This window comes from Nymphalis io, chromosome 21 (genome assembly GCF_905147045.1).
Source record: "Nymphalis io chromosome 21, ilAglIoxx1.1, whole genome shotgun sequence".
Lineage (NCBI taxonomy): Eukaryota > Metazoa > Arthropoda > Insecta > Lepidoptera > Nymphalidae > Nymphalis > Nymphalis io.
Window position 1 is genome coordinate 5,435,488 of NC_065908.1, and position 13,541 is coordinate 5,449,028.

At 32.7% G+C, this 13,541-nt stretch overlaps 1 protein-coding gene across 4 annotated transcripts in view; it reads right to left on the minus strand.

Annotated features, from left to right (window-relative positions):
• The window catches only part of LOC126776875 (uncharacterized), a 39,792-nt gene that overhangs the window by 15,203 nt on the left and 11,048 nt on the right, over window positions 1-13,541 (minus strand). For all 4 annotated transcript variants that reach the window (XM_050499728.1, XM_050499726.1, XM_050499725.1 and 1 more), the window contains exon 3: window positions 6,219-6,329. In XM_050499728.1, coding sequence (XP_050355685.1) covers window positions 6,219-6,329 — 111 coding nt within the window. The remainder of the gene's footprint in view (window positions 1-6,218; window positions 6,330-13,541) is intronic.

Genomic DNA, 13,541 nt, shown 5'->3' on the forward strand with positions numbered 1-13,541 from the left:
TTCACTATTGCGTTCTGAAGTAATTTTCTGTCCTTTTTTTTCTTACAGAATATCTCATACAACTGTTGCGATCCATCAACATTCGAAAACTAAAGGTAGTGTTGAATTTAAAATTTATAAACATATTTAAGTAACTTACAAATATTATAAATTCGAAAGTATATTTTTTTTTTGTTTGTACGTCACGCTTTCTCGTCTTATCTACTCATCTTATCTACTCAACTGATCAACATGAAGTTTTGCACACACGTTGTCAGGGGCTACGAAAAAGGACGTAGTGTACGTACGCAAACAAGGGAAACAAGCCGTGGGCGGAAACTATTATTTTATAAAAGGTACTAATAGCGGACTGGGTCACCTGTTACAGGTCACATTCGCCGCTACAAGAAGTATACTAGTTACATTATATTCACTCTTACATTGACATTATATCACTTGTGTTTGCAACACTGGCTCACTCGCCCATCAAACCTGACAATATGGAAAGAATTGAATATATGAATATTTATATCAAGATAAATATTCACGTACGTTTTTTTTAAATATTAAAGTTTTTTTTTTTTATAAATAATTATTTTGAGTCAAAAAATACGACACCGATATGTCGTAACAGCCTGTGAATGTCCCACTGCTGGGCTAAAGGCCTCCTCTCCTCTTTTTGAGGAGAAGGTTTGGAGCTTATTCCACCACGCTGCTCCAATGCGGGTTGGTAGAATTCACATGTGGCAGAATTTCAGTGAAATTAGACAAATGCAGGTTTCCTCACGATGTTTTCCTTCACCGTAAAGCACGAGATGAATTATAATCACAAATTAAGCACATGAAAATTCAGTGGTGCTTGCCCGGGTTTGAACCCACGATCATCGGTTAAGATTCACGCGTTCTTACCACAGGGCCATCTCGGCTTCCCTGAGATGGCCCTGGATTTTTGCACCGATATGCAAAAACTTGTATCATTCAACTTATACAATCGCGTTCTGTATAATATAAGACACCGTTAGCAATCAACAATTTAAATAATTAAATATAGTGACAGTTGGACTTACAGTCATACACATATGTAGTTTAAATATTATAATGTGGGAACACGGTATATTATCTTTTAAGATTTTCTCATAGAAACTAAATACAGCTTTGCATAGCAAGCTTTTAGCGCATTCTTTTATTTGCCGTCTTGCCGTGTCAATTAGAAAGCGTCAGATCATTGTCGTTATGAATTTGCATTTTGTAGATTCGATAGAATTAATTTAGGATTAGCGGAAATTATAAGCACGATCGTGAGATTAAGTCATTTATATGAGGTCACGTTAGAGATGTTTGGATTTTATTCGATTAATACTTATATATATATATATATATATATATATATATATATATATATATATATATATATATATATATATAAGTATATACATATATAAGTATACAAATATATATATATATATAAAGAGTATATATATATGTAAGAGTGATGATTATATATATATATATATATATATTTGTATACTTTAAACTCAATATATTTAATTCCGTTAATGTGTCTTTAGTGTCAGTTTAAAGTAACAAAACAATACATACTTTTTAATACAAACGAACATTTTATATAAAATTAAAAAAGTCTGATGTTAGCTTATAAACCGGTTTTCAATTAATTTATAGAAATTTATATTCATATAACACACGCACCCCCTCACACGAGGGCAATGCTGCGAGCGGAAACCAGTACATTTCAATTTATAAACGGTAGAGAAAAGTCGATATCATGTAATGTGACAAGAAAATATTATTTAATATTTACTTACGTTAAAATTATCTAACTATTAAACCTATTCTAATACATTCCGCAGAAAAGTCCGCGAAAACATAATTATATAACATTGTGTAATAACATTCCGCATACAACAGCTAAGCTCAATTATGATTATAACATAATATTTTTTTATGTTTCATATCATGTGTTCCGGTTTGAAGGGTTTACTATTAAATCGTTTTCGAACGCAAACATGGTAAGGTAATCATTGCGCTAAGTTAGTTTAGCTGAACGAGTAGTTATACTGGTTGTAAGGCACCGAGGCTCTGGAAAACATGTCTCAAACGGAAGCTACAATCAACCCACATTGAAATAGCGATGTTTACGTGTTCCTACCGATGATTGCAGGTTCACACCCAGTCAAGCATAATAATAAAAACTGCATAAATAAATTATTCCTCACGTAATGAACAGTGAAAAAAAAAACATCGTGCGAAAACATTTATCTGTCGCATAAAAATATGACAGATGAGAGTGAGCAGCTTGGTAGAATAAGCTGCATATACAAACCTTATACTCAAAAGAAGAGTCGAAACTCCTTACGAGTCTTATCGAGTGTTAAAAAAAATACAAATTGATAGGATCGATTCGATTAAGAGATTCAGTAGGTGCAGTGCAATCTTTATATATATCAGTTTTGTATTTCATATAAATACAATATAAAAATCAGGTTTGTGTTATGGAACTTTAAAAAAAAAAACTAAAGGAAACAACTCACGACATTCCAAATTCAAAATCAACGGTAATTAGTTAACGCGTTAATCTATCAGTAACGTATGTTACAACTGTCTAATCTAAATCACGTACGATACTCAACACTAATGTGGCGTAGCCTTTTCGTTAAGGGAAAGTCTATCACTTTCGTTGAAACAACCTGTATCTAGAGAAAGATGAGCTTAGACTTCGCAATGTCCACTTTTTGCCGTTCATCTTAAGTATCGGAAGAGAGATTCTGAATGGACTGAATTTTAAACTGGTCTAAGTGACCAAGAAATAATCTTAAACACTTAAAGATATCAATTTCCTGTGTGAAAGATTAACGGAAAGTAGAAGCATTCTCGTTGGATTGAATTGTTTAAAACTCATTGAAAATTTATAATTAAAACTCCTCAAATATTATCTCGTCTCGAGGTCATGAGACTTGAACGCTCTTGTTCTTTTCGACTAAATTCTTTACCTGTATATAATTCACACGTAGATTATCATCTTAATTGTCAACTTTTTTCAAGGCAAACATTTCACTTATCCCACTTTTTAATGAAACCATAAAGTGGATTTAGAATTTACAAATTTTATTATGTGACAAAGTACAGCGGATATTTTTAAAGGATATCCGTCGATCGAAGTTTATTGATAGCTTTAATTAATTAACCGTAACTAGTTGTATGATGACACAAAAACAATATAAAAATTAAATTAGTATTTAAATTTTATAAATTTGATTAAAGAAATTATATATGGTGTCTGATTGTGCTATGTATTTTTAATACTATTTTATTTATATGTCAAAGTATGATGGATCCTATGTGGGATTTTAGGTTGTTGATATTAAGTTGTGTGGTATCCCATTTGTGACGTCACTGTTGGTCAGATAAAATAGTAATTGTTATGTTCCTTTATACTTTCTTACTTTATGGATGCAGATCAAATGCAGATCAAATCTTTAAAAAATTGAATACTAATTACTTTAAAGAAAAAGGTTCATAATATGTACATATATATAATATTATTAAAAATAAAAGGTTACCCTTAATAATCAAAAATATGACTTAAAATAAGGTGGTACCGTGACGTGCGAAATGTTGAAACACGTAAGTGTCAACAATGTTAATGTGCTAATGAAAATGACCGAGTCACGCTTGTCACATTTTTAAGGCTAGCTCGTTTACGAACATAACATGGAGATATGACACATTATGTCATCGACCTATATCACTCATATTCAAATATTATGTAAAAAAACATATTAGATAATTTAAGTAAGTTTTCTAGTTTTACTTTAGTTTTATTTTTACCTAAATGTAGAATTATTTTACGATAAAACATTTTAACATAAATTTAATTGTTAGTTATTCAGATAACAATTATTTTTCTAACGTACCATTAACTTTAAATAAACATTTACGGATCACGTCTTTTCTTTATAATTTAGGTGTTACTTATGATTATTAACCATTGAAATACCATGAAATCATTATAGTACAAGAAGCGACACATTAATCTTGTTAATAATTAAGCATGCTTGTTTTCTATGCGCTCTCTTGTTTCTTATACGCTTAGAGTACATTTGCTAGTGGCAGATCTCAGCAGCATGCTTATTGCAAGCATGCTTATTTCGAGCACGCCAGAGATATGCATCTTAATTGTCAAATTACACAAATACACACAAGTGTATTTCAGTAAATTTTGTTACATAATAATTCTTGGAACAAATTAAATTATCTTCTATTTAATATTCTCGAGACAACAAATTACCTAACTGTAAATACATTTCATTATAAGTAGCTTATGTCCAGTTTCCAATCCAGCAGTTTTATTTTATAAAGTAAACAATGCCTGAATCTTCATACAGCTAACTATTATTTCATAATTTATCGACGTGAACGTGTCTACAGTCTATAGTACACTATGTATTATGCGACTAGGTTTAATAGACAACGTCATTCACCTGCTGCAGCTAAATGAATACGATATTTCAATTTGCCGTTTGATGCGCTCCAATGCCGGATGTTTTGTGGAAATAATCAATATGAAAGAACAAAGGAGTCTTGATAATGCAGCCAGTGAGACGTTTCCTTCCTCTACCAATGGATTATTTCTACATTGTTGTTTATGACAATGATTTTCGCAGTTAAGAATCAATTAATTCAATGATTTTTAGTTATTTCCTATAAAACACTTCTTCGAGGATTTAAATCAATGAATGTCGAATGAATATTTCTGTACCCGTTATACAAAGAATCAACTAAATTTATTAAATATTTTAGTAATTACGTTGACAACATATAATATTGAAAAACAAAGATTAATTATAAATAATAGTATGTATTTTTCGACTAGTTCAACTTTTCTATCCCCCGATTCGAATATCGGCTCAATCAAACCTTTAAAATCAATTCCCCGCTCTCAACAATTACAACATTCGCGACTTTGGGATGTTACCATTTTATGTTTTCGATTGATCGTCGGTCGACGTCATCAGTCGCAAATGGAACACTGAACAGACAACGTACCTACTACAGACGAAATTATCAATACATTTTAAGAGGAGAGCCCAACGTCCATCCATCGGCAATCGGTTTTATCTACCAACATTTGTCGAGCAGCCAAGATACCACATCAATTTATCAACGTCGATCAATAGCTTCGATCGACCCTTACTTAAATAACGGATGTTGATTTAGACACTGATTTCTGATGTCTATCTCTTTCTGTTATCAAGATTTGACTTTTGAAAGAAGAAGACATCATTGTTTAACTAAACATCCACTGAATAACAGTTGTAGGTAAAGCCGTTGATGTTATATATTGTTGTCAGTCAACTTATTAACGTGTTACCTAAAAACAAAGTAAATCATAGATTATCTACGAACGAGAACAAGGCAATGTTTAGAATTAATATAGTACAGCAGACACGCTTTGCGAAATATTACGTTGAAGAATTTCATTTCAACCGTAATTTATGACAGATTGATGTTTGATCGCATAATAAATTGATCATATACGTCATGTGCGCTTCACGTCAGATCTATAAGTGTTGAATATTGATGCTACGAATAGATTTATAGACAGGGCCATAGGAAATTTTCTACTTTATAAATACACTAGCTGCTCTTCGCGGTTTCAGCCCCGTTGAAAGTTTTTGCTTCGCCGCCGTAAGTCGTAACTTGATGATATATTTGTCTATAAAAATGCCTTGTAAGCCTTGTAATATAATTCTTTTTTTTTTAATCCAACATCCATATGTCAGCGCGTTCAAACAAACTGTTATATAATAGTATAAGCATTCGACCTAGAGCTTTAAATATGTATCCCATCATTTGTGGCCTTTCATTCATAGTTTATTTAGGATCGTGATGGCGTAGTGTAGGTATTGGTATTTTATATGCATATATGCGATACAGTATTTTATACTAAGTAAAGCTTAAGAACAAATCGTTCATTTATCAACATTTGATTAATAAACATATACCGTATTACAATAAATCCTTCTAAGTATTAATATACTAAATATGGTAAAAATGTATAGTTTCGTTTCGTTACATCGAAAAGGGGAGATGAGAATTGATACGAGAAAATTTATTATATAGGCCCTTTTGACTTAAGTACCCTCGATTAAATTGCAGTAAGAATCGTGCGATTTATAACAATAAATTAAGTTAAAGAGAAAATTCTGATCACGACTTACTCGACGGTCGAAACTTCGAGACGTCCGTGCCGCATTTCTCTCTGTAATACAGCAGCCTCTTGCAAACCCGCCATGGTCCGAAGTAGCCTTGGTCGAAGTTCGGATTCTCTACTGTGGAATAAAATGGTAAATTAGATGTTACATAAAAATAAAAATGATCAATACGTATTTATTAATATTAGCGCTTAACCGAGGCTTTGTCTCGCATCATAATTCAAAATTGCTCAATACCAATTTCCATAACAAATTAATGATTTTTATTTAAACTTTTAATCTACCTACTCCGTAAAAGGAAACTCGTATGCAAATTTTCATGACGCTAACCCCAGTAGTTTAGACTGTGTCAGTCAGTCAGTTATTTTTTTATATAAATATATATTTGAATAGATGTCACAGATCAACCATTTATATATATAAATATAACCGGTTCTTTATAACTATAAATAATTGAATAAGTTGTATAATATTATGTACTTATATATATACAATTGTTAATATACTTATATATGAAAGACTCGTAGTCTTAGTGTGTAGGTACATCAATCTGGTCCTTCGAACCGGATCTGAACCAGCTAGATCTAAAGCACCCACATAGGGCAAAATGTTTCAGTGTAAAAGTTAAGGGATTAAACTAAATACGAATTTATGTTGTTATAACTGAGCAATGTTTTTTCTTAAATGTATTTAAAGCTCGAGGTAAGGAATACACGAACGATAGACGCAAAGCTCTGTCGAGCAATATAAAGTGGAGAAATACACTCCGTCATTAGATACAAAATTCGAGTCAGTCACGAAAGAAGGGGAGTGAAGTAATAAAACTTTTTAGGAGGCTTTGAAAATGATTAAAGCAAAATCATAGCCACACCCCTTATAGACAAAGTTTACAATCAATATAAATCGTTCTAAGAAATAGGTCGTGATCTTATAATATTTGAATTCTCTTATTGGATCACGAAATCGTTACGACTTTTTAATTTGCTCTTTTGAAACCTATATATGTAATATGGTCGAAGTAAGTTTTTTATACTTATTATACCTAATTATGTTAGGATACAATTTATAAGCACAGCAGTGCTATTCTGTAAGAAATAACTTTATTAATCATACGTGAATTTTAACTATCGACTTATGGTGATACACTATTTTGATGCGTGTATTCTTGAAATGTTATATGATTATTTTATTATATTCAATGTTGCATATCCTTTCTGACATTTCACGAGCGATTTTTGTAGAGAGTTTCGAGTTTGCTCAAAAGTACAGAAGTCTTATACTTAATAAAACGTAGAGCCGCGCGATCGAAATTCGACCATAATCATTATTGAAAATGATACGTTTTTTTTCAACTTTATTTCAAAAATTGATTCACCAATAGTTACCAAACAAACAAATAACAGTTGAAAAATACAAAAGAATACTGCTCAAAAGGTTTTAACTGTTTTGTCTTTGTGTAGGATAAATAGGTTAAGATAAAACAGTTTAAGATGGGATGGATCCCTTGAACAGAAGGATCTGATATTTTGAACGTAAATTGATATATAAACAAAATATTAAACAAAAAACAAAACTCCAATATATTTGTATCAGGTAAATATTGATTTAGACGGTAAATGCACTCGCGACCTCTGGTATCAAAGTCATCGTTGTTGGTCAAAACCAAAACCCAGTATTTTTTCGATGCCACAACTCAATCAAGTACATTGGGTTCAAGTGTTCTCGTACTTACAGTCAGAAGGTTAAATGAAACAACAGTGACCATCACGATTTCCCAGCTACATGCTAATTTGATTCATACTCCATCGTAAATTGGAAGTTAGCTAATTTGGTAACGAGTCTAAGATTTATCATGAAAATCAATATTTTCTTGTTGAAATATCTGCAAGTGCTCATTATTTATAGAACTATCAATTGTTTTTCCTTCCAAAGGAAAATGTGCAAATATGTGTTGGATAAATGACATTGAATTGTCTGAGATTGTCTATTGTTCAGAAATCAATTTCAAGAACCTTAAGCAAACGTGCACGATACAATATAGTAACTTAAATGTTTTCGATCGTTTACTTGGTGGTAGGGCTTTGTGTAACCCTTTCTGGGTAGGTACCACCCATTCATCAGACATTCAATCGTCAAACAGTCATATTTAATATTGTTGTGTTCCGGTTTAAAGAGCGAGTAAGTCAGTGTAACTACAGGCACAAGGGCACCTTAGTCCCCAAGATTTATGGCGCATTGGCAATGAAAGAAATGGTTAATGTTTCTTACAGCACCAATGCCTATGGGTGGTGGTGACCACATACCATCAGGTGACCCATTAGTCTGTCCGCCTATCTATTCCATAAAAAATATATTAAAATAATAAAAACAGCCTTTCTATTTATATACACGTATGTATACAATTTTAATGCGTTTACTGATGTCATTGTTTCATGAATCTAATATAATTTTGGGCAAAGAGGACATAGGCTTACTGGAATAGTGCACGGGTATAATATAGAAGTGAAAAAAAGGAAAAACAGGTGCATTATCATTAAAACAGATTAACTTTTAATGGAGTATGAAGTCATACAAAGATAAACGACACTAAACAACCTTACTATGAGAACATGTTAATTGACAGAGAGTCGCATGTCTATATATTTTACATATTTAAAAGTGAAATACTGTGACGTAAAGTGTACAAACTTACGCGTTTATATGATAAAGAAAAGCATTGCTTGCGATATAAGTTGATTGATGATTTTGACAAGTGAATTAACATAATAACTATCCAACTTTAGGAAACGATAACGATTACTTTAAAATAAAGTAACAAACCTTATATAAAAACGATAATAAACATAATTAATAATAATAATAATAATATCCTGGGACATTTTTCACACACGGTCATCTGATCCCAAATTAAGCTTGTACAGAGCTTGTACTATGGAAACCAGACAACTGATATACTACAAATACTATTTTTCTTTTGTAAATACATACTTATGTAGATAATTACACCCAGACTCAGGACAAACCGAAAAAAGCCGAGATGGCCCAGTGGTAAGAACGCGTGAATCTTAACCGATGATCGTGGGTTCAAACCCGGGCAAGCACCACTGAATTTTCATGTGCTTAATTTGTGATTATAATTCATCTCGTGCTTTACGGTGAAGGAAAACATCGTGAGGAAACCTGCATGTGTCTAATTTCACTGAAATTCTGCCACATGTGAATTCTACCAACCCGCATTGGAGCAGCGTGGTGGAATAAGCTCCAAACCTTCTCATCAAAAAGAGGAGAGGAGGCCTTTAGCCCAGCAATGGGACATTCACAGGCTGTTACGGTTACGGTTACGGTTACGGTCAGGACAAACAGATATGTCCAACACACAAATATCTGTCCTGGGTGGGAATTGAACCCACAACCTTCGGCATGAAAGGCAAATCCACCAACCACGCCAACCGGCTCGTCGAATATAAAATAAACATAATTACATCATTCTCGGGTAAGTATTCGATACTATAATAAAATCGAAATCATTTTACATTTAGCAAATAATAAATGTGTATTATTTTGCACAAGACAATCAAAACTGTTTATGATCATTACTTATACATACGATTGAAAAAATAGAGTAACTAATAAGTTTATTGATCGTATCCAAATACCAAGCCGGTAGTACCTTTCAATTTAATTTAATCTGTAAAAAGAAATTTCAAATATGCTTTGAAAGAGCCTATTTGAATAAAGCAAATTTTAATTTGATTTTACCAAAAGCATTTAAATATTTCCACCGCTTGCGGGTCAATGGAACGGAAAAATATGCTAACATTCTTAAACTAGGTCAAAATACAAAACAGTCACTAATACCGTAACAATTATATTATAGTGATTTCATGACAGCCTCGTTGGTCTAGTGGCTTGATGTAAGGCCGCAGACCCGGAGGTCCTGGGTTTAATTCCCAGGTCGGGCCAATAAAAAGGTATTGTGTTTTTCTGTCAAAAAATTCTCAGTAGCAGTCCGGTGTCTGGAAGTTGCAAGTGTGTTCACTCCCGCGCCTCGGCAAGCACGTAAAGCCGTTGGTCTTGCGCCTGAACTCTTTCTGGTCGTGTCGGATTGCCGTCCCATCGGATTATGAGAGTTAGGGAATAGAGAGCGCACCTGTGTTTGCGTACACACTTGTGCACTATAATATCTCTTGCATAGTTGGCTAATCTCCCTTGATATTGGCCGCCGTGGCCGAAATCGGTCTGGACATTATTTATTATTATTATAGTGATTATTATTCTTGTAAATGTAGTATTTCAAAATTTCATAAGCAAAGTACCTTTAAAGTTATAGTGAATATTCGAATGTTCAAATTACTTTTATTAATTATTTGATGATAATATTAAACCGGTTTCGATGACTCGATGTTACGACTTCGTGTCATCTTATCTTTTATATTGCGTATAAATTGTATGCGTTCTACGTTAGTTTATTCCTTCGAACATTATTACTTACTTATACAATATTAAGATTTCACGTATTTTTTTTTAATATAATTCGCTCGATTAAAATTATAATCGATTTCTGTCACACATAATGTATGTCTATAATAATATTATAAAGAGGAAAGGTTTGTTTGTAATCGATAAACCTTGAAAATACTGAACCGATTTTAATAACTCTTTCACCATTAGAAATTATATTTATCCAGGAGTAAAATAGTATTTATACATACATACTAGAATAACATTTTATTTCAATAATATTAAGATTACAGCCTGAAATAACGATATTCATATATAACATATATTATAACATGTCAGAAGAAAAAGCGCTACCGATTTACTTTATACGTGTGCGCTATTATGAAAATAATGATATCCCAGCGTGAAAATGGCACAATGAAAGATTTTGATTAACGTCACAAACAGAACGCAATGCGAGCGAAACCGCGCGTTCCTCAAGCACTGTAGAACTTTTTAAACAAAACAAAATGACATATAAAGGCGCGCTAAATTTGGACTTCAAAATATTCACTGTAGCTAAACATGAGAACACGCAAGACTTTACATCATAATATGTATATTACAAATCATAATAAAATCCGTTCATGAAAATAAACCCTACCTTCATTCAACGGCTCTAAACTTTTATGCAAACCTTATATTTCCATCAACGTTGGTAAATAGTTTCGTAACGAGCAAACATATGGGCAGTTTTTGACAACTCGCACTATGACGATGGGATGTTTTATGTCTATACATACTTACATTGGCTTACTCACCAACCGGAATACAGTAATACAAAGTATTGCTGTTTACCGGTATAATAAAAGTGAGTAGGTGGTACCCACCCAGATGAGCAGATATTATTTTTATGTGATCGAAACTCATCGCACAATACTATCGTGCAATCTCAAAATTGATATACAACTCTGACTATAAGAATTATAAAGACGCACGCGCCAAAATAACGAATCAACGTAATTTAGTTTTCAACAATTCACGCGTGAGAAACGAAGCGAGTTCATACAGAGTATAACATTGCTATTCTAAAATTAGCAAAATTAAAGTTCATGATTGATTTTCATCTTAAACGCAGAATCTTCTACATATTGCAAGGCACTAGTTGCAATGAACGGTACAGTGAACATTTACAGAAATATAATCTTTTAGTCGTAAGTAACAAAGGCGATATTCCACCAATGACTTACAATGTATTTAATTACTCGCACGTATATAGGAAGGATTCCGTTGAGAGGCGACACATTTGCACCTCATTAAAGTTGACTCACGTGGCACGTGTCAATTAACCGACCTTGCTTAAATCAAAAATGACCCACATTTAAGACCTTAGATCCTCGAAACCCGTTAGTCATCGTTCTGCATGAATGAATGTCCTCCTGACCGATTTCGGTCACGTCGACCATTCTCAATCTCTCATAGAGATTAGCCAACAGCACAGGATATATTATCTCGCAAAAGTGTGTGTGCGCAAACACAAATGCATTCTCATAATCCAATGACAGAAATTCCGACACGACCGGGGAGCGTTCGGGCACAGGATCAGGGCTTCATGTGCTTTCCAAGACGCGAGATTGTAAACAACTGTAACTGGTGGTAGAGCTTTGTGCAAGCTCGTCTGGGTAGGTACCACCCACTGCTCAGATATTCTACCGCAAAACAGCAGTACTTAGTATTGTTGTGTTCCGGTTTGAAGGGTGAGTGAGCCAGTGTTATTACAGGCACAAGGGACATAAAATCTTAGTTCTCAAGGTTGGTGGCGCATTGGCTGTATAAGCGATGGTTGACATTTCTTACAATGCCAATGTCTAAGGGCGTTTGGTGACCACTTCCCATCAGGTGGCCCATATGCTCGTCCGCCTTCCTATTCTATAAAAAAAAAAAAAGAACACTAATACAATTGTCAACTATATGTTTTTTAACATAAGATTTCAATTTTTTACAAGCCGTCAGGTAATTGATTTGTTTATAATAAAAAATACTAGTACATAAATTTTGATGACAGTTATGGAATTAAATAAATAATATATTCATACTAAGCTTATATGTAGTCTAGGCATAATTTATTTTTACTAAGCAATATGTATACATATTTATAAATTGAATTAATTTAATATTAAGGAAACAAAGATATATAGCAATTCGAAGAAACATGGCTTGTAGTCGATATTATATAAATATTGAGGAAAAAAAAACGGATAGTAGTTTCCACTTTTAAATACAACATGAAGTAAACATACACAGTCAAACAAACATATAAATTATCGTGGAATTGAGTGTGAATAATTAATAGGAATTGTAATTTGACAAATTTCGTTTAAAAGAGGTAGATAATACTTTCTATTTTTATTTTCCAACGGAAGACAATTCGTTTTAAAGAGGTTTCTAACAACTATTTCCGTAATAGACAGATATATATTGCATTAGCTCTTACGGACGGTTCTAGGAGATTTCGAAGAATTTGTTAAATCAATCAAATCATTATATTGAGGCTCGTTATATTAAGGTTGCACTGTAATACAAAAATCTACCGTCTTTCTAATAGTCTTCTCCACGATAGGTATCATCCCTAAATAACTAAAACAGTCATTAAAACATAAGCGGCCAGACTTATAAAACTTGTTTTATCGAGGGATTAGTTAAACAATGCTGTCTTCGTCTTTCGAATGTCAAATCAATTATGACAGAATGAGCAAATCAGTGTTTAACTACAATAAAACAATCAATAAGCAACATTTGTAATGCCGTTTATCTCATAAATTACATTTACACTAACATCCAAAATCTTTCATTCTAAGTACAAATCGTAACTTCAATACTTTAACATAT